The 22,092-nt window shown below is 40.7% G+C and overlaps 2 protein-coding genes and 1 long non-coding RNA gene across 17 annotated transcripts in view; 1 reads left to right on the top strand and 2 right to left on the bottom strand.

Annotated features, from left to right (window-relative positions):
- The window catches only part of LOC107265132, a 46,382-nt gene extending 31,607 nt beyond the window's left edge, over positions 1–14,775 (top strand). For 4 of the 10 annotated variants that reach the window (XM_015734217.2, XM_015734218.2, XM_015734223.2 and 1 more), the window contains 9 exons: positions 8,427–8,544; positions 8,627–8,758; positions 9,020–9,043; positions 9,153–9,188; positions 9,264–9,428; positions 9,514–9,633; positions 9,910–9,983; positions 11,182–11,190; positions 11,308–14,775. In XM_015734217.2, the coding sequence (XP_015589703.1) occupies positions 8,427–8,544; positions 8,627–8,758; positions 9,020–9,043; positions 9,153–9,188; positions 9,264–9,428; positions 9,514–9,633; positions 9,910–9,983; positions 11,182–11,190; positions 11,308–11,737 (1,108 nt within the window). In that variant the 3' untranslated portion in view covers positions 11,738–14,775. Of the gene's footprint in view, positions 1–8,426; positions 8,545–8,626; positions 8,759–9,019; positions 9,044–9,152; positions 9,189–9,263; positions 9,429–9,513; positions 9,634–9,909; positions 9,984–10,496; positions 10,513–11,181; positions 11,191–11,307 lie in introns of all 10 variants that reach the window. The other 6 variants (XM_015734224.2, XM_015734225.2, XM_015734221.2 and 3 more) reach the window with 6 other exon arrangements.
- On the bottom strand, positions 611–6,211 carry LOC107265143. 4 transcript variants are annotated; one of them, XR_003058962.1, is made up of 3 exons: positions 3,141–6,211; positions 1,703–3,039; positions 611–1,584 (listed from the first exon to the last, which is right to left on the bottom strand). It is a non-coding gene; the product is annotated as an uncharacterized LOC107265143 (long non-coding RNA). The 4 variants fall into 4 exon arrangements; XR_003058963.1 differs by having other exon boundaries at positions 1,703–1,854; positions 1,943–6,211; XR_001537125.2 differs by having other exon boundaries at positions 1,703–1,873; positions 1,943–6,211.
- Positions 14,776–15,413: 638 nt separating the features above from the next.
- The window catches only part of LOC107265130, a 60,885-nt gene continuing 54,206 nt past the window's right edge, over positions 15,414–22,092 (bottom strand). For all 3 annotated transcript variants that reach the window (XM_015734211.2, XM_015734213.2, XM_015734212.2), the window contains 5 exons: positions 21,741–22,010; positions 21,256–21,633; positions 20,637–21,059; positions 20,249–20,549; positions 15,414–20,165 (listed from right to left, as the gene is read on the bottom strand). In XM_015734211.2, the coding sequence (XP_015589697.1) occupies positions 16,435–20,165; positions 20,249–20,549; positions 20,637–21,059; positions 21,256–21,633; positions 21,741–22,010 (5,103 nt within the window). In that variant the 3' untranslated portion in view covers positions 15,414–16,434. The remainder of the gene's footprint in view (positions 20,166–20,248; positions 20,550–20,636; positions 21,060–21,255; positions 21,634–21,740; positions 22,011–22,092) is intronic.

Here is a 22,092-nt window from a genome sequence, read left to right on the forward strand (position 1 = left end):
CGACTGTCCCTGTGAATTCGGACGTGGGCAATGTCACTTCTTCCCCTGGCAATATGGCGCCGGCCAATGGGTAAATAAATTCTGCAAATATCTGCATCCTCCCTATTATATACACAACACACTATATATATACTATAATTATATCTACATATTATTCAGAAATTCCTACGGACCTGAGAGATTACAGTATGTAGATTACCTGTAACAAACGTGGGTCTGGTATCGATGCCAGAATTTATTGACAATGTGATATCCTTCAGCATCCATAGAAATGGCGGCCGTGTCCGATGGAACGTCTAACCTCTTAAACCTGTCCATCCGCTAAACCAGGTCTGGACAGAACTTTACGTTGTACGTGCATATATTTCATGATAGTCCGGTTTCAGACGGGTATGGTCAACGGTTCTTTATTTTTTATCTATCATTTCTTGACGTGTTTTTGAAAAAAAAAATTGTCTACGATACACGGACAAACCAGTGGGAACGTCAATGACTTCGGTTGTCACGAACGATTAATATTCATTGATGATTGTGAATCATCGATCGAACCAGCGCCATAAGCAAAACACACATTTTTTTGAAAATTTTTTCCGTTCTTTTCGGACACGGCTTTTTTTTTTAATCCTTTGCTTTATTTAAGCTCCCGCTTGCGGCATGTATCTATCCTAGTGGTACTATACACACAAGACATTCATACCTGTATATATTTTGTAATTATAGACGTATGTATGTATACATATATATATTGTTAAGTAAGAAATTAGTCAAAGCACTTGTAATGTGTCGTGAGCATGAAATTTTCAAAATTGTCTTTTTTTTCTCTCCCATACCCTATAGTATCGTACTAATCTATTTTGTTAATATTAAAGATTTTTTTGTCTCTATTAAAATTTCATTACATATATGTACATATTCAAGTACTTCAATAGATTCGTCAAACCTTTTCGAAAATGGCGTTCGGCGATATATTCAATCGATTTAATATCTTAAGGTGTAAATGTGCCGCGATATTTATTCATATATTGTAATTTATTCGCACATTATCACCGTCTGATATCTACGGCCTCGTGTTAATTCTGATGAAAGATTACTAGCCGCACGTGAGTAATACCTTCATAACACACGCCCCAGTTTACGGCAGGAATATCCCAAGAGACGACCTAGAACTGTTTAGCGCTCGCGTTAGCCGAAAGCAGGCGTTTCTGGTATTACCAAGTTATTTAATTAAATATCGCCCTTTAAAAATACATTTCGGTACAGTCATATATAGAAATAATTCATTCAAATGATTTTGCACTATTTTTGTTTTGTTTATTTTTCTTCTAGCTGATCTTATCCATCGATCCATGACAACTTGTCTTCTTCTATTACAAACAGACTACTGTACTCTAACCTGTTGGCTAGTAACTTTCCCACCGTCACAGTTTTACCACCGTTGGTTGACAATGGCGATCGTTGCCGAGGTCAGAGAGCGTGAACGACACTCGGTCATTCGTCTGTGTATTTTGAGTCAGAAAATCCTAGAGGAACAACGACCCGAGAACATTTAAGCCAAGCTGTGCGTGTCGGACTGAGGTATCATTTCTGAAAGAGTAATACAAAGTTTGAATGCAGTTGTCAGGAAATTATTTTCAATGTCAATATTGCTGGGGGATAAAATCACTTCCTTCAAGGTTAGAATATTACTTAAGACAGTACATACCTAATGATAATTATCTGTTGACTTAGTTTTGCGTGGGTAGTAAAAATATTATCGATTTCGTCAGTGTAACTTTTGATTGTTCTATTGACAAGGCGCGGAAGAAAAAAATAGCTGACAATCAGTCGCTGGTAAGGCAGTTCGAAGACAGACCTCTGACATATAGAAAAGCATCTGTCGTCGTGAATCAGAGCGTCACTAGTTAGGCACCTGGATTTCTTGTATTTTTATTCAACCACTTACCAGTCAACCTTCGTGCATTCCTTGCAGATTTATGTTGAGAGTCGATTCCTAGCGCCGAACGAAAATGCAGGGTTGTCTTCAGGCCGTTCTTATCTGACAACGTTGCTCGGAAGGTTCTTTCGCGCGGGAGACAGTCTCGGTATTTATTTACCCTTGACGAATTCCTGGAGCTTCTTCACGGTCTGTTTACCCGATCACTCACCAAATCGCTGGACGGATAGTGGCTTCCGCAAATTATGCATACATTTAAAAGATTTTCAATGCTGGAAATTTATCTCGTATTCCCACGGTCTGCCGCCATAAGCTAGTCACGAGAGTTAGTCGTTGAATTGACAATTTGCAAACAGCCTTGACATTTTGAATGTATTCCTTTCTACTTTGGTATATCTTGAAAACGGTGATAATATTCATACGATTTACCATGACCACTGACATTTTTTAAGGAGGTTCTTTGACTCCGGCTGTATACCTGCGCGGTGAGGTTAGGAAAAATGTCAGTTTGCGCAGCGTGCACGATTCTCTGTGGCGAATGGGTAGAAAATGATAGTGACACGTATTGACTTATCGTTATGCAAGCTGGAATTCGAGACTTGTGAGTTCCTTGGACTATTTCCGTGCAACCTTCGTCGCACGGAGCGACATGTATCTATTTCTAGAGCAGCACTTTCCGGCCAAAGAACTGTCAGCCGTCCTTTCATGGTTTACAACGAATTACGTCGTTATTATCGTCGCGAAATTCCTTAATTCCGTCACTCTACCACGTATAATAGCATTTGTTATTATTGTCACAGTCTGAAAATATATTTCCTTTCGAATTCACAATCCACTGCCAAACAGTGTGTTATGTTAAATTAGGTTAGGTTAAAGTGAAAAAGTATATTGATCACACCCTTTCTAATTTCTTTCTTATTGTTTTATTAAATTAGTTTTACATTCCCCGTACGCACACAAATGTCAGATCTTTGTCTCTCACTCTGCAAAGTCCATGCTGTGTTAAAATACTATAAAACTCGAGCGGTAACTTTTCCTCGGTACTTTGTCGCGGGATTATATATGCGAACGGATTATTCTCATTGGTACAAGAATCTTGTGCGCTGCTGGGATACGAAAGATGATGCAATGTTGAACGAAAATACGACAATCGGTTATTACTGGTAAGAGAATAATTGTATGTTTGAAATTATCATTGAAAGCGTACCTATATAATTTTATATAGAACCACCAAACAATCCGAGCTTGGCACTGATAAATATCGACTATCTCACCGATAACATTGTTCACAGGCTTGGGCGATAGCTGAAATTAGAAATCGATCAGTCCACTTACTATCTTAATTAGCTGTGAGAGCCGAGCCAGTGAAAAATACAAGGCGTATTTAATGAACAGCCAAATCCCACGAGCGTAGCAGTGCCTCTGATGAACTCGTGAAATAATTTGTATTTTCTCTCGGCACTCATCACTGTACACTTGTATCGTACGTGCGATAAGAAATTGAACGCCAGTGACAGTGTGACATTGAAAGTGAATCGGTGACTTGAAAGTGAATAAGAGATAAGGCAGCTACGTTCCCGTGGGACCTAACCTAATTTACAGAAACTTAATTGCCTTCGATAGCGAAATGATTGTACACGACTCTTTTAAGTGCCGCAACTGCGTCCATCCGAGAAAACTATTGACAGGATCGTTCACGTGGAGTTCAAAGGTCGTGATTAAAAAAATCGAAGCATCTCAACATAATTTTATCGATTGATATATATATCCTATTAATTTAAATATTTAACCATTACACCGACTCCTATCTCCGATACGTGCCCCAATGTAAATACATTTTAAATTACGTTGCGTATTCGCCATTAAATTTATTTGCGGCATAACCACAACGTAGGTGGTAGCAGCTTTCGCATTGGCATAAAATATACAGGATGACGAGTGTTCAGGGCGGGAGGGGGGCTGTTTTGGCAACTGCAAAGACTGCAGCGTAAAATCAACAAAGTGATTGGGCCGGGATAATTTGAGCGTGGGGAGGGTCGTCCAAACCGGAAGTTCCGGGATGGGGATTTGCCTTTGATATAAAGTAACTGCTGGATTTGCTCGTTCAATAGTTACCACGTAACACTGACTCGTAACCCCTGTCGGCGAACGCCATCTTTTTCGAGTCCCATGCTCTTTCCCCTTTATCGGCTGGCCTTTTATTCATGGGATGGACGGTCTGTCTGGTTTTCGATTTTCTGGCACTCTTCACTGTTGCTGGCAAGCACCTCTTTCCTTCCGTACTGTAGAGCTCGTAGCCAAGTTTGTTAGGAAAGTTCACAAGCCATTCGGTGCCAGACAGTGGGGGATGTAAAAGGGGAGGAAATGGCGAGAAGCACTTTAAAGGGGGAAAATAAAATAAAATCATTCTGGTAACTCCTGTTATTTCAAATAGAATCGGTACCTGTACGTACCAGCCACTCTTTGAAGTAGTGGGCTATGAGTGGAATGGGTAGTTGTTCTTAAATTTTTAATCAAATCTCAATATGAGTAATTCGCTTTTGCGCAATGCCGTGATAGGGAAAATGAGAAATGAAATAAAAACATAAATTCTTAAACCGTGATTAATCCCCTCGATTCGAGACCTCGTTCTCTCATATCGATCACGCCTGATCGCTCAATTGGTTCCACTTGAAAATCACTTCGACTGTGTCGCCATCTAGGCTGCCACTTGATACCTCAATTATTTCTAGCCAAAGCCGTGTAAACAGGTGAAGCGACAATATGAATCTTTAAAATAATTTTTGATAATTCAAATAAAGTTAACAGTGTCTATTACCAGAGTAATAGAGTCTTGAAAATTACGATGAAGGTTGGAAACAGAAAGTCTAAATTTCAGTGTATGCCCTGTGTAACGGAGAAAGAGCGGGAAATTCAAACCAGCGACAAATCGTTATGCGCCTATGGAAGGGGGTGGGCTTTACCAGTCTAGACGCGACGACAGCGTCGGGACGGCCAGGGGTGGAACCTGGAATTCGCCAGTCCGTAAAATAAATCCTGAATAAACTCTAAGGAAGTTCCTTACTCGAGAATGCGTCCAAGTGCATTAATAGATTTTTGCATTACAATTTAAAGCATCTTTTTCTAACCGATTAAATCAATTGTTTATTAATTAAGCATTAATTTTGTTTGGATCATCATGTTTAAATTCTTCAACTAAATGGCAATGATTACTGTCTCTCAGGATTCCTTGATAATTCTTTCATGATTTTCATTGAATTTAAAATTATTGAAACTTCTCTGTTTTTCTAACCTAATCATTTTATCAGCTCCTCTGTACCGGCGTACCCTAGTGGGTACACTGTATCTTGTTTATACAACATTTTAACAGCCATTCGACTACCAAGTGCGTTCGCTTAATTAAGCCAAGACCCCCGACACGGCCGTAGTTAATTACTTCGCAAGTGGTCCTCGTAAATTAAAAAAGAAATAGAAACGCTTGTCCACCGTCTGCGAATTTTAAACTTCGCCTCCACGGAAATCCAATGGAACCGTGAACTCAGGTTCATCCGGGACCGACGACCCTGGCGCCAATGAAATATTAACAAGGAAGCATTGTCCGGTATCCTCCCTTCGTAGTATCTATTTGTAAATTTGTGTACAGTTGTACAGTAAGAGTAAAAAAAATTTCTTTATCATCCTATAAGAACATGCCATATAGATAGGCTATGGCAATCTGATCTGATTACTGTACCACCTACGTCTGTCTCTATACACAATTTTATAGGCTCCTGTACAAGTGTCATATTGCTCCAGACAATTATTTCAGTTCATCCGAACGTCGTATAAAAAAAAAATCACCGTGCGTTTTATTCACTCATTTTATCAGCTGTCCGCAACGTGATTCATCGACCATCAGCGAAAAATCCTCTCAGCCAGTGTCTACCCTGTCTCTCTGATATTCGAATACTCGACTCTCTCTCTCTCTCTCCCCCTCTCCCCGTTCTCTAGTCCCACCGCCGCTGGAAGTACGCCGATATCGAGCGAGCCGTCTCCTGGAGGCGCCTGCGCGAATTTCACGAAAACCGTGCACAATCTACCCGACTCCGCAGTGCATTCCGACTAGCGTTTACGTCGCCTCGGTGTACTGTCACTCAGGAAGCCTTACTGGACTGTCAAAATTATCCCGTGATCCACGTGCTTGTTATTGTGACAAGCAGAGTCATTGACAGCACGTGACAGTCATTGATATAAGTCGTGGTAGGCGTAGGAGATACAGTGTCGCAGGATGTCACAGAGGGAGTGGAGTCTGTTGATGACGTCGATTTTCTTGATTGTGCGATCTTTCACAGTGACACGTGATAAATGACTGATATCGATCTACGAAGAATCATCGATACGCGTCATGAAAAATTACTAGTCTACGTTCTGTATGTCCGACGTTATTTTGTCTGATTTACACGAATTTTGGAATGTATCAAATTTTTTTTTTACTTTCACTCAAATTTTCTTCGGAGGTTATGTCCTTGCTTTTTTAAAATCAATTTTCGACTCTTTCGAGTCATCGATCAATATCTCACTTGTTGCTCCTATATTGTGTGTTGACACTTTTCACTTGTTTTCTCTCTGCTCTCTCTGGCTTCTGTTTATCTATGAGCGTTCTAGACTGATGAATGATTTGGAGCTCTTCGAACGACCGTGTCAATCATTGATGCCAACTTTGAAATATTTTATATTTTTGAACTCAAAGGGACGCATAGTTGAATGCACAAAATTGCCTCGCAAGATCTCGATCGTTAAATCGATTGTGTTCGATTTTTCATGACTTTTGAATACCGACTGCCCATGCTTGGTTTTTATACATAATAATATACTCAACAGGGTATATCACTACCTTACGATAATTCTTCGGATCCCCCTTTGAAATGTCACACAAAAAATAGCTAGATGTGTTTGGGTCATGATAACTTGCTAGACGATAACACTTTTCTGTCACCATTAATGAATCAGGCTTCTTGATTAAAGCAAAGGTTATCTAACGAGCCACATAAACTAGTTTATCGGAAATATTCAGAGCGTTCAGTTTTTCATTTGAACGTGAAAAATCGAGTCATTTAATCACAGGAGTCCCGTATACTAGATTTTTTATAACTCTGTGATTTATTTAGCATACGATGTGACCGTCTCGTGGGCCTTGCGCGGAGTAAGGCTGTTTAATCAATTGTCAGAAACATATATATTAGATTATAAAAATCAAGTACAGTGTTTCCTGGTGAACTAGGAAGGTAAGGAAATGGCGTCTTCGTCTGAGGTCGCCAAAGGTGCCAGAAGAAGAACTATGTTACCCGTACGAGGTCGGGTTTGTGTTCCGGTCAGCGATAACGTGAATGATGTCAATGGTGTTGATAACGTTGTCGGTGCCGGTGTTATCAATGGAAATTGCGAAGATGGAAAAGATTCTGGATTGTCGTCCGAGAGTTCAACGCCTACTGGAGGTTCTCCGCCGCCTAGACAAGCTAAAGCTACCGGGACCACGTCGAGTCTGTCTGTTCCTGTTGCTGCGGCTCGTAGCAAAGTTGATTGTGGAAGGTAGTCATTATTGGTGACGTTAATGATTCAGGATGTAGTTTTACAACGGCGGGGAATCTTAAAAAAAAATATTAGACCGTTAGATTTTGCTGTAAAAATTATTATGGACATTGTGAAAATATATGGGACAACCTTCCTGATTAACTGCTTAATGGAATTATCGTGCTTCGTTGGGAATGGGAATTGATTATCGATTTTCAATCTTGGGTATATATGTTTCTTATACCCTTTAGTTTGACCTTTACCACCCTTATTATCGTATAAAATAATTTACTACGTTGGACGACCGATAAGACTGTAGGATAATGCCAGAGCGTCTTTTTTTTTCTTTCTGATATTTCAAGTCGAGGATAACAGTTTTATTTACCATTAGACACTTCTGGCAGTTTCTTATTTGATACAGACATCATGGGCGTTATGATTCAATAGAATTACGTAGGGCGGCCTTAGTTCACTGTAATTTACTATGAGGCATCCATTAAGTAAATCGCATTGTCAGAGTAGCCTTTTCTTCCTTTGCAATTATGATTATCAGTTAGTCGATTAGGCCCGCAGTTGTCGAGGTAGTTCTTTTTTCAAAGCTTGTACTTTGATAATTGATATTTATATTTAAACGTATGTATATTATTATCGTGCTCTTATTTTACCTTGACGAATATAGCAGACTGTTGTGCACGTGAAATCGCATGAGGATATAGATTCCACGTATGACATTTACTAATTAAATAATAGTGAAACGATGTTGCATTTCAAATGGAATTTAAATTATCAAATTTCTTGACGATCAGAGGTTATACGTGTGTCACTCGTGATTCGTAATATCGTTAGTGGCATCTGTGTTGAGTCATAGTAACGAGGTGCTACAGTGATGCAATTTTCAGGCGGGAACTGTCCAGGAATTCAAATATTTTCACTCTGATTGCAGAATTGGCAGTGGCAGAACGTCAAGATTATTGCGCAGCAGATCTGGCACCGAATCCCCACGTTCCCTGGACAGTGTGCGTACTCGTCAAATCTCCAGTCCGCTCAGGCCACCGAGAAATGTAATTTATCCATCTATGAATTGTGTACAAGGGTGATCGATTATTGTATGTTTCACGATTATTGTTTTTGTGACAAAAATAGGTACAATCTCCCAGTCTTGATTCTGGTGACGAGGGGAGCCTAAGGCTGGAACGTGCCACGTACCAGTACATGTCCCAGGACATAGTCTCTATGAAGACTATGCTACTGAAACTAAAGCGTGTCATTCAGGAGGTGAGAGAAATTGTCAGTGTACAGATAAATAGATTTTAAGAAACATCATAATTCATTTATGCATCTCTTTCTGGGTGTACTTTATAATATTTCTATATACATACCTTATCTATGTACTCAGTGTGTCTAATGACGTGTGATTAAACCGTTTATATTTATTGGTCGCTGTTGCTTTTATTTTGTATTTGTTAATCATAATTAACACTCTTTTTGTTTTTGTTGCATTATATTTTTTCATCCTCCTTGGTTTTGCACTTGAAGTCAGAAGAGAATGGTATGACGAGGGTATGTTGTATTTTTTGATATTTTGTTTTTCATAGCTATCTTGTGTGCTTATCTATCAGTTAATTGATTCGTTAATCATTTTATCTATGATTCTTTTTTGGATTTGCAGGCAGAAACTCTCAACCCATTCGACAGCTCTATGAAGGTGACTATTATTTTTTGTGCATTACTCTTATTAGATAAAGTAGCAATTGTTTATTTAAAAAAATTTTTGTTGTAGAATGGTCTCTTCTATAACCTGAATGAAGGGGGAACGACAGACGCGAGCACATCTCCTGGAAGTTGTGAAAATGGTGTCACTAATGAGATGGCAGACTTGCGCAGGCAGGTAATCTTTCTGCAAGGACAGCTTGAGGATCGTGATCGGACAATACAATTATTGCAGGTAAGAATTGTCATAGCAATTAATATTTTATCATGTAGAGTATCAAGCATTCAGAAATGTATAACAGTGTACTTGTTTATTTCAGGTTCAGATGACAAAGTATCAAGGGCTCAACAGCGTAGACTCTCAGAGCTGTGCTTCCTCGATGCATAGTAGTAGTACAGGATTCAAAGAAACGTGCAATGCAGCAACACAAACCGAGAAGGTATGAAATCCATAATTCACGCAATTTTGTCTAGCCACTATTTACCTGATAGCATTGTCCATCTGTATTGCTTATCAAGGATGTAAGGAGGTGTATCATACACAAATTTTGAATTCGTGCACTGAAAAATCCTAACAAGAAAGAACAAAGTTTCCATAACAAATCTAACTTTCATATATTGCGGCTTGAATCAATCAATAACTTATTTTGAATATCACCAATCGACGCTTGGCATTATTGGGTTATCATTAGTTTGCTCCAATCGTATGGTTAAAGGTGCGACCAGTGTCAGCAGGTCCTTCGCTTCTGCAGTCACTTCCACAAGACAGTGGCATGGGGCCTCTCGTTAGGTGAGTTTATCTATATTCATAATACACTACAGTCACTAATAAGATAATATTGCACGACATACAAACAGATGTCAGAACAATTTCCCTTATACAATTATTCTCGTTTTCATTGTACTAACTGTGAAATGTATACCCAAGTGTCTGACACCTCAAGAGATGGCTGACAATAGAAAATCTTATGGGATACAAGGAGTGTAACAAAGACAATCGAGATTTCCTTCAATGGAACATACGTGACGGCTTTATTCTTTACTGATTTATATTTTCAGTAGCACACTGTATAATTGTCTTTCCTTTTTAAAGGACTAAATTCTCAAGGTTTTTTTACTCTGGTCTCAGATAAAGTTAAAGCTCTCACGTACCTTCATTTCTGAACATGTCACTTGGCACTATTCACACTCATTCCTCATACATTTCTTTCACATATTCTTTCATCCAACGTGACATGTAAATAACGTGTTGTTGTTGCTGCCCTGGCCTTCGTCATTCTCCTGGTGATATCAATACAAACAGCTTCAGGATTGGGAAGGTAGAGTGCGTCAGTCTGTGTGATTTACTGTTCGGATGTCTACTCCTTTGTGCATTTTACTTTATCATTTATTTGCATCTACTATACTTCAGGGTTATATGTCCCCATATATAGCATTAGTGCTTGGGTCTAATATGCATGCAGACCAATTTTTTAATATATTTTCTGTCTATTGACTAAAGTTGGTGCTACATGCCTTCGGGGGCTAAACTTTCTATTCCAGATTCTAGCATAGCTTTACACAATATTTGCTCTAGTGCCTAATTTAATGCTTTAACATTAATCAAGGCTTTGAACTTATATAATCACAAGTTTATTCTTTCTATGATAATATTACATATTTATAATTTATAGACATATGATAACACAGCCTATATTTAACATAGCTATTACTGTTAAGTGAGAGGAATTCTCAATAGTCTGCCTAAATTGTGATATGCGTACAATAATCAAGAAAAACTAACAATCTCTAGTAATTCAATGGGATTAAATAGAATAAACAGAAACTTTTCCTACGTTGCATACTAACAATCCTAAGCGATTCCTCAGCATGGAGTGAGAGTAAATGCGTAGTGTATTATAAGATATTGTTGGATTAGATATAGTCAAATAATTCTCTAAGATTATAATGGATTGACAATTGACACTGTTTCATGCTGCGATGATTAGCCCTGTGGGGTGAGTGTCTCATAATACTCCAAATCATTTCTATACATTAATTATCTTTGATCATTCTGAAAAAATGTTGTACGTAACAGATTAAATAGAAGACTTTTCTTTGAACCGTACTTGCAGTTGGAGTGACTCGCGGTATCGTCGTCGACCTCCGTCGCTCGCAGAGCTGAATTCGCAGTCATCAAGAAATCGTCATCCACATAATCTTCATCGCAAATCAAGCGACTATTCTCCACGCCTAACAAGATCTCGTCAAGAAGAAACATCGCCCATCCGTCTGAACGGACACGCGGAAAAAATGCCAATCGATAGCAACACATCCGTAAAAAAGAATCTGAAACCGAAATCAGAATCGACGCCAGGAATTGTTGGCAGGAATAATGTCGAAGCAAACGACATCACGAGCGATATTAATCCGGCGAAACCGGATATCGCGTCAACTAGTAACAAATCATCGATTCCAACCTCTAGAAGACTTGCGGCAACAGCAACGCTTATTCCGCGAGCGGCGAGAGCCGTTTCCGCTACAGGCCGACCGCACAACCCGTAACCATAATGTTCCATAGGATGATTCTTTTTTTTATTGCATACATTACCTGATCAATTTGTAGATATTTTGAATCCCTCCTGGGCTGACCTGCGAAATGCACTGTCCTGTCTTTTTTTGTATATAAATAAATTTGGAAAAACCAGTGTACATTTTACCTGAACAGTAGAAAAGATCATTCGTCGTTGTCGTGAGCTATTTGAGAATTTTGACATTCAGAATCCGTCTGCTTACAGAATTCTCTAATAGTTTTTATCCAGGTCAGCTCAACTTGTCCAGGGTCACCCAAGAACAAATTAATCGTAAAACTCAGATTGAATTGTACATATCTAATTGGTGTAGAATATTAAATTGTTCATATTTTTGTTCTCTTCTTTTCATTCTTACAGAGCGAAAAGTCCATGCTTGACTCTTGGGTGATCCTCTACGCTTATTCTACTTCGTTAAGTATTCCTTCGTGATTTGATTTAGTTTATTATGATCTCAAATCTTAAGCGTTAAATCTCATCTGAACGTGGCTATACTTCAATTGGTCAAATAATTTTTTTTGTACGAACGAAAGAGGTCTGATTGATGTTGAATTTTTGTTTGTTTAATAAGCCTTCTACGGGGGCCACGAAGTATTAGTCAAGGATGGTCTCTGTCTTTGTTCAATTTGAGTCTAGCCTGTTCAGTTATGTAAACTGAGAATGTGTATCACGCGGCAAGAATTTTAATCGATGTATAATTTTTCTTCTGGCTTGGTCGCCATTGAGATTGCACCACGTTGCAGTCTTCGTCAGGGTACTACGTATTAGAATATTCCAGTTAATGTCTCTAATTTATTTTTCTTTCTCGTGCTCAGATTGCATTGTCCCTGGTGCTATTTGTGTTCTTTCTTTTCGTTTCCCCTGGTCGAAGTAATATTTAGATTTTCCTGAATTTTAAGATCTAAAATACTTTCCCATCGCTTTTGCTACTAAATTGAATCTTTCAGTAATTGAATTTATCTTGAAATATTATTTCCCATTGTCGAAATGGAAGTCTGCGTTAATTGATCAATATGAGATATATCATTCTCATAAATAATTGAAGGTACCGTTTTCTTATTCTTGTGGAGAAGAATAAAGTAGCGAATCAGTCCATGATATTCAGGGGAAACTAAGTATGTAATGTGATGCGTGTTAATGAATCCCTTTTTTTTAACTCTGTGAAGGAGAAAGAAATTTGAATAATAAGGATTGGGAAGATTGATAAAGCAAGTTTTGTACGACGATTAAAGGACAAATAGGAATAGTGGCGGCTCTAGCTTTAGTGCGGCTAGCTATGTGCGACATGGCATAAAAGGCTTTTTACAGAAAATAGGATGGTTCAAAATTCTTGTGCTACGAGTGACCAATAACTACTAAACAATTCTTTTACCTATTATACTGGACTGCATTTATATACATTGAAATCAAATAATTTCACAATAACTCTAGCAGTCTTTAACTAAGTAGATGATTGAACGATTCGTAAATGTTTGCGATATCAGTCTAGTTCCTTGGCACAAATTTCTTCGATATTAACCAGCTGATGGTATATTTATTATTAGAGTATAATCATACGTTTATTACATCAATTGTTACTCGTCTCCCTGTTTATCTGGCATAAGAATTTTGAGACACTGCTAAGTAAAGCAGATAGAGTCCTTCTGTTGTGGGAGGACTGAAGAGAGGAACAAGTGAATGAAATAGCAATGAAAAAAGTAAAAAAAAATTAAAGATCTTTGTAAACGTTCTATAGAATCAGTTTATAATAATGATAATATACCACAAGGCTTGGATAGACAGCCTTTTTGTCTCTTATGATCCAGATGGGATAACGTGTCAAGGAGAGATAATAATGCACATTTATTGAGGAGCCTAACTGGAGTTGAACCATCTTATAGGTTTGTTAGAAATTTCGCTGATTCCCAAAATGGCGATAGGAAAAAACAAACAGAAAGGTTATTTCTGCCAAATTTATACGAATTTCTATGTGTTTCTCGTTAAAATGTTAAATGCGTGACTGATTGTATATTTGGATTGTTCGTAGGCCGCGTGGCTGATATTTATTTGTACAAAATTTTTCTATTGTTTTTATCCGCTTGATATTAAATATTAATAACAATGATTGTCCGACGAGCATTGTTATTCACGTTTAATCAGTTATTTTTCTTCATTACTGTGTAGTTGCGAAAAATAATGATTATACGTGTTTTTAATTTTTCTTCGTATAAATTTGGACGTTGGTTCGTCAAGAAATTTGTGATTGATTTAATGTTTATAATAACGCGGGTTAAGAACACTTTTTAGAATTATTTGTAACAGTCGGTTGTACACCCGGCTCAAACGATTCTGACGCATAAAAAACGTGGCTTGAGGAGAAGGTATCCCCTACTCAGCATGCTCTTCAGTCCTACGTTATACATATACTGTGCGTCGTAGATGCGCATAGAATCAGCTTAGAATAACTTAGGACTGAAGAGTGTGCTGAGTAGGGGAAGCCTTCTCCTCAAGCCACGTTTTTTATGCGTCAGAATCGTTTGAGCCGGGTGTACTGTATGACAAACACAGTGAAATGTATATTTATAATTTTTATGTTCGTGGAAATGAATTTGGATAGAAATAACTACGAGGATGAAATGATACATATTTGTGAACTACGAGCATCTAATGGCGTTCCCTCGATTACTTGGAACAGGGATTGCACCTTGATACTGTACTTTGGGCATCGCGTTTTTGAGAATAACAAATCAAAAATATTCCATCTTTAAATGTTCAATATTATAACTAAAATACAAGTAAACTGTCCTATTTAACCCCATTGCAAGTTGTAGCACTAATAGAGGTGCCGATAGGCATCGTCTAGTGACTAAATTGAAAAACTGAATAAAGTGTATTTACGCATAACTGGAAAATAGGAGTTCATGTTTCGTCACGATGGGCCGTTTTACTTTAATTTGTACATTTTGTAAATATGTTCGTTACGTTCATAATTCTTGGAAAGGTATTATCAGAATAAAATCAATTTTGTTTAATTACGTCCCCTTTTTATTTTACTAGGCATCACACTTCCTGTATTTCATTTTTAGCTACAACATTCGATACACCCCTAGCGGAATTGTCCGAAACTAGATCGGGCCTCTAACGGCGGCACCTGGCGGAATTGGTCAGAACTAACACAAATTGCTCCCCGCGAAAATGCAATTTTTTGCCTGCAAGTTGGTTCCACGCCCCCTAGCGGGATTGGCCGGAACTACACCACCCTCTTAACAGCGCCACCTGGCGAAATTGACCAGAACTAACACAAATTGCTCCCCGCGAAAATGCAATTTTTTGCCAGCAAGTCGGTTCCACGCCCTCTAGCGGGATTGGCCGGAACTAGACCACCCTCTTGACAGCGCCACCTAGCGGAATTGGCAAGAACTAACAAAAATTGCTCCGCACGAAAATGCAATTTTTTGTCTGCAAGTGGGTTCCACGCCCCCTAGCGGGATTGGCCGGAACTACACCACCCTCTTAACAGCGCCACCTCGCGGAATTGACCAGAACTAACAAAAATTGCTCCTCGCGAAAATTCAATTTTCTGCCTGCAAGTCGGTTCTACGCCCCCTAGCGTAATTGGCCAGAACTAAGTCAGTGAAGATAAACAAGGTAATCAATCAATGAACAATAAATTTCGGAATAGTAATTTATTAATAGTAGTATAGACGAAAGTATTTCTAAAACAAAATACTCATACAAAAAAATATAAAATTGGAAGTTTGTACATCGATCTAGCACATGGATCATAATACATAACATAATACATAACTATGTAACTTTAACGTCTAGTAACATATAACAAACTCCACGCTTGCTCAGAGATCAAAGACCTTCATTCCATTCATGCCAATGTAAACATATTTTTGACATTTATCCGTCGACACTTAACATACAATATTCTAACTTAACGCGGTCACCTACATAGCTTTGCTAGTATCACAATTCTGACATCCTTGTATCTATATTGAAATTAAATCCTCTATACAATTCTATATAACTCTATGCGTTCTGTCACAAAGATAAATCAGGTATTTGCACTTAGGACTTCAGTAAAAGACGATCTAATATAATAACTAACAGATCTCACAATAATAAAATCCAATAGAATTTGACAGTATGCCTTACCCTATCGCTCATTTGTACAAGTAAGAAAAAGTAACGTTAATAAAAAAAAAAATCATTTACAGTCAATAATTCATACACTCTTATTGCTCGTCGCAACGAGTACCCGACGACAAAATGGCCGCAGCATTTGAACGAGAGTGCACGACGAAACGATTGCCATTAAAAAAAAATAAATGGATACAATAATAATAAAGATGGCTAAATAGTCGCCAGATAAATCTATCTCATAGCGAGTATAATTGTTAACGCGTGATCAAATACATATATATATTTAACGCGATCTATAGATATACGAATATAATCCATAAACTGTCAAAACAATTCTTTTCACGACGATACATTTCATTAGCTGCACAATGAAGGAGTTTCATAATATAAAGGTACGCCTTAAGCTCTTAATTAATACTATAAAAAAGCGAGTCATACCTGGGTGATAATTATTCATATCACACCGTGCATCTCTAAGTATGATTAGGTACGTAAAACCTTTTGTTGATATTTCCTCAACAACTCATTACATTATTCTATTTAATTCTTCGGCCGGAAACGGGACATGTAGAAGTCACAATCCGTACAATATATCGCAGGTTCCAGCACCTGCTTCTTCCGGCACAGGTGACAAGGTGCACAGCGCGGCATTGTCGTCACGGACGCTGATTTTTGTATGGAAGACGTTGTTTGACTCACAGTAGTCGCGCCCTTCGTGCCAGCTTGAAAATGTACTTGCTTCGTTTGCTTAGGCACTGGCGGATGTTGATACGTCGGATACTTCATGTTGGATTGTATCTGTCCATTTTGCAAAGGATTTGGATAAGTTTGATTAGGCGCAAGAACATTCTGTTGTTCCGTCTTCTGCGGTGGTCGCTGATAGTTCTCAACCCTTTGCTGATAATTGTGTGCGGTTTGCTGCTGCTGCTGTTGCTGGTAAGTGGCTGCTGGATTTGGCGGCGGTTGGTACTGTGGTAAAGGCTGGCTCGTTCTGTTCTGTTGTGGAACTGATTGGTACGAGTAGCCTTGATAGGAATTGTGGGAATACTGACTCTGTGGAGATGAGGAGTATTGCTGATAAGGATTAGGTGACTGATTGGATGGGTAAGAAAATTGCTGAACATGCTGTACCGTTATTGGACTTGCATTGTGGGATGGAATCCTCTGGGTCAGGCCAGTAGGCTGCTGTGCTGACATCTGCTTGTTCATCTGATTGTGCTGTTGCTCTATCTGATAGTAAGTCTGATAACTGTTCTTAGGACAATTTACTTTCTGTTGTTGCACTCCATTCTGGGGATACTGATTTATATTGTGCACCTGAGTAGGATAGGGACTTGCGGGTTTTTGTGTCTGGGACAAAGGAATTACCTGATTTCTAGGGTGAGACGTTTGTGTCTGAGGATACCCGGTCTGAGCTGGCATATACTGCGAGTATCCATTTTGTGCGTAACGAATTTGTTGCTGAAGTTGCGGCGAGTAGGAGGTGGGTGACTTGCTCAGATTTTGTTGAGCCACTGGATACGTTTCACGCACTACGTCCTGAGCTTCCACGTAGGTGGGACTGTAGAGCTTCTTGGCGTCCTGGACGGAACCGACCGATTCATTGGAATTTTGTCGTCCAAAAGCCGGTCTGACGGTATCCGGGTTTGAAACAGGATTGACGCTTCTGAGCTGATCCTGGAAAGGCGTTGCTGGCATACTGTCTGCTTCGCTCTTTAGAGGTAGAGTATGTTGCTGAAATTTTGGTGTGGCGTTTTCGCGATTCAATTCGGCTTCCTGGAGGCTCCTGATTTCACGTAAGACCTGGGCCGTCTCGGGTTTGTTCATTGCGGAACGTAGGACTCTCTCCAGGATGGGATTTGGAATGTAAGAATCCTTTTCCTCGTCCTCGGCTGTCGCAACTAGTACCACCTGATCGCAAAACGATACGCTCTTCTTCTTGCCGATTCTTCGTTTTGTCTTACGTGGTGCAATATCCTCTTCGTTTGGGAGGATGGTGGTATTTTGAATAGTGTTCTGCATGGCTACCTCGCTTATATCGTCTTCAGGATAATCCACAGGAAGTCCATTCTCGTGAGGAAGTGTCAAGGACATCGATAGAATTGCTGCATTCAGTCCATCATCCGGGCTACAGGTAGAAGCGATTACTGGAGCAGTCGAGATGAAGGTGCTCTGACTGGAGCTGGACTCGAAGCTGGAGTTGAGTACCGATTGGCCAGATTGATTATCAGATTTTGTGAAAGCTGCGAGATTCTCACTGGACAGTTTCAGAGGTTCACTTTGTGCCAGTTCTTGAGTATCCATTACTGGAGATGAGGAGTTACTGTTCGCAGGCAGTGCCTTGATGGGTTTTGGATCACCTTCTGATTTTGGTGCAGGATGAAGTTTGATCTGCTCGAACCTGGCAGCCATGTCCTTGACGGACGACGAGGAGTTCACCGTCCTGGGACAATCAGTAACATCCCTACCAGCATCCTGTACCTGGCCAATGCTGTTCATCTTCAAGTCACTGGTCCTTCTTGCGACAATGGTAGATCCTTGGGGTGGCATCATCGTAGACCTGGACTTCACGGCATCCTGGTTATGATCCGCGGGTCCTTGTTTCTTCATTCGTCTTTCCGCTTGCTTAGCTTGCAATTCTCTCAGCCACGTTTCACCAGATGTCTTGTCACCCTCGTCCTGCTCCCTTTTACCATCGGCGAATTCGGACGCCAGGATCTGCTCCCTCTTTAATTGCAACTGTGCGAGTAGACTACTGATCTGCTGAGCTTCCAATTGTTGCCTATGGACATGTGCACTGTACTGCGAGTCTTCGCCAGGAGCCTGAACCGGAGTCTGAGTGTCATCTATTGGCGGTGGAGGTGGTGGAAATTCTTCACTAGCTTGTCTCGAATGAGTAACGGAATTAGTGGATGGATATGGAGGTGGTGGAAACTCCTCACTGGGTTGTCTCGAATGGGAGACAGTTCCATTGTCAGGATAAGGAGGAAGAGAATCAGGTTGTGTTTGCTGCTTCACAGGACTCTGTTCACTGTGCACGTCAGCTCTGGTGACTACGATGGTAGGTTCGTAGAGGATACCATTGGCATACTGAACAACGTCATCCTGAATTCTAGGCTTGTTATTATAGTTCGCTTGTCCTGTAGCTGATGGTGTCTGGTCCACGTTATAAGAAGGAAGGAACGGTAGGGAGTGAGGTTCCGATGAGTAATCAGCGTAGTTTGATCCTCTAGAAGACTGACCATTCATGCTGGTCACGTTAGAAGAGTTCCCGTGATTCCAGTAATTTGAATTTTGTTCCTGAGCGGTGCTGCTGGCGTTAACGTCGGGTAGCGGATACAGTGTCTTCTCGGACTGCTCGTTATGCACTTCTCCAGGACACTTAGACTTGCTAAGCTGAGAAGTGGTCCTGAGCGGTGGAGGTGGAGGCACCTTCGCTACGTGCAACACCTTCCCAGCGCTGCCGTGGAAGCTCTTCCTCATTAGACGGCTCCTCTCCAAATTCGGATTTCCAGTGTTTCCGTTCCCAGCGCCACTTCCGGTAAATTCTAAATGACCCTCCGACAAGTATCCGCTCAAAGACTGACCCACTTCGTTACCCTTGAGACCCACGTTCGAATCATCGATCGACTGCTTTGGCAGAGTGTTTGATGAACTTTCGGAGCTGGTTGTAGTTTGACCATCCTGACCTTCTCTGAGATCAGGCATACTTCTATTCTTCCTCTTGATCAGACCACCCATCAGGAGTTTCCTTCTGATTTTATGTTGCTTCTTTCCCTGTTTTTGATCGGTGGTCTGTGCAGTCCCGTTAGCCTGTGGCACCTTCACAGCCGTCGCTTCCACTTCCTTAGGCTTCTCGACTTTTGTTGTTTTTGCCAATGGCGATTGTTTTGTCGGTGCTATAGAAAAGTCCTTGGTAACGTTCTTGTTACGTTCCTCACTACGTGCTCTTTTCTTGTCCTTCTTGTCGTCGTCGCATCTCTTGGTGCGACCAAAGAGTCCGGTCCTTTGAGTGGGTCGATCGTACAGCATGTACTCCTCGTCCTCGATGACGTTAACGGCTGTCGCTTTACTCCTGAGAGTCTTCTTCTTGGGCAGAGTCGCATAGATCTCGATACTCTTTACCGCTGGCTTATCTACTACCGCTGGTGTATTCACCAAGAGTTCCCTACTGTTCTGACGTGAGTGATTACCTTTGTCGCGTGAGCTCTGTCTGGAATGCTGACCGGACTTGCTGTTTTCTCGCGAGTGCCGTCCCTCGGGTGCTCCATCTGGTACAAATAAAATAATTATTTAGTTTTTAACAAACGAACGATGAGATTTCCAGACATTGATCAATTAACAATTAAATTACCTTCTTTCTCGCCATTGGCAATAGCCTGTTCCTGGAGTATCCTCCTGTGCAGACTCCTGGCCCTCATAACGCACGTATTGTGCTTCATCCTCGCTATGGTAATCGTATGAGGATTATTATAGGGTGCATCCATAGCGGCTCTAGCTTTGCTACTTGCAGCATTGCAAAGTGCTACAGCGGTTCCTAGGTCTCCGGCATCCTCAGCGGCACGTGACTTGTCCAGCAGCGCATCGGTTTCCTTACATAGCCGCTCGCAGTCCTCACCCGAGGAAGGTTGATAGCCTTCCGGGATCTGAGCAAGCTGTGCGAATGAACAGTCATCGTTTGTGAATTCGGAAGCCGGTGAAAGTGAACCGTAAAGACGTAAATAAATATTCTCAGAACTTACCTGGAGATTGTGCTTCAGGCCCTGCTGAAGAGGAAGACTATCCGTAGAGGATAACGAGTAGGAATCATATCCGGCATCGTAGTGTCCACTGCTGCTACTGGAAAGTTCTCCGGATTTGCTGGTAGGACTCTTGGGTACTCCGGAATTTCTCTGCATCTTATTGACAATATACAAATAAGGATTCTCCATGGTAGTGGAGGAACTTGAGGAGGCGCTGTTGCGGTCGCCAGACCAGTTTCCCGAATCTCGTCTTCGAGGAACGTTCAGATGATCCGGAATACTAATTCCATCCTGTGGCGTAGATCCTGCACTGAGACTCCGTGTCAGCTGCATCTGCTGTTTCTTCTGTTGCTGCATCACGTTCTCCACAGCTCTTCTGCTAATGTATTTTGATTCGGCCTCCCCGTCGACTACATCCACACCCTAAACAGATACAACAATCTCATTGAAAGCCTTCAAAAAATATTTTCTCCCCAAAAAAGAACAAAATCTTCACAGAAAAATCTGACACGCTTAACCAGCATACTGACTGGTAATTACTGACTGTCAATGCTCAGGGCGTTTCGCACGCTGTCAATCTAACCTACCAATACCGTAGACAATAATTAAGCGCACGCACCTGATTGCCAAAAATGTTGTTCTGTATGTCTGTCAGATTCTGATAGTCGCTGTAGATCCGCCGCTGCGTATAGATATGAGGTGGACTATCAGGATTGGGAGTGATTGCTCTCCTGGCTGTACTATTACTGATAGTCGGTTTCTCCGGACTGGGAGTGATTGATCTTCGCACGTTACCCTTGGGCGGTGTTTTCAATCCATTGCTATTCGGAAAGGGTGTCACTATCTTAGGAGCATTCTCAGTGTTCACCGGCGTCCCGCCAGGAGTCGCGTAAAGCAGAAGAAGAGGTTGATAGCGTCCCCTCCTGCACTTTTCGACAACCTGTTCCCAACGAGGACCTATTTCCTTCACGGTTGCGTCGTCGAAGTAAATCCACACCTGTTAATTCAATAAATTAATACTCCGATTGTTCCTGGGAACTACAGATCCTGGTTGGACCAAGAAAAACCTCAACGATTCTCACGATCGTTACAATTCAAACCTACCTTCAACTTTGTGTGAAAGAAAAACGTGGAGTAATGCTTTCCATAGTAGGTGACAACGCCGACGAGATTGTGAACAGTCGACGTGCCCCACCTGGAGTCGACCACACTGTGGAAGACGTCACTGAGCCTGAGAGACGTTCCCACAGTAGCGAATACATCCATTATGTGCTCCAAGGATGGTCGTTCGCTGTCCCACACGACGCCCACGGAAACAATTTCCGGTCTGTTCATTAATGTCCGACAAATTTGAATCTTGGCGCCACAGGAACTCTGCAAAATAATAAATAAATGTTAATCACAGTCCGCCCCCAATCATACTCGATTCATATGTACGCCTCTATCAAACGACTAT

Source organism: Cephus cinctus, unplaced genomic scaffold (assembly GCF_000341935.2).
Source record: "Cephus cinctus unplaced genomic scaffold, Ccin1 Ccin1_scaffold0215, whole genome shotgun sequence".
Taxonomy (NCBI): Eukaryota; Metazoa; Arthropoda; class Insecta; order Hymenoptera; family Cephidae; genus Cephus; species Cephus cinctus.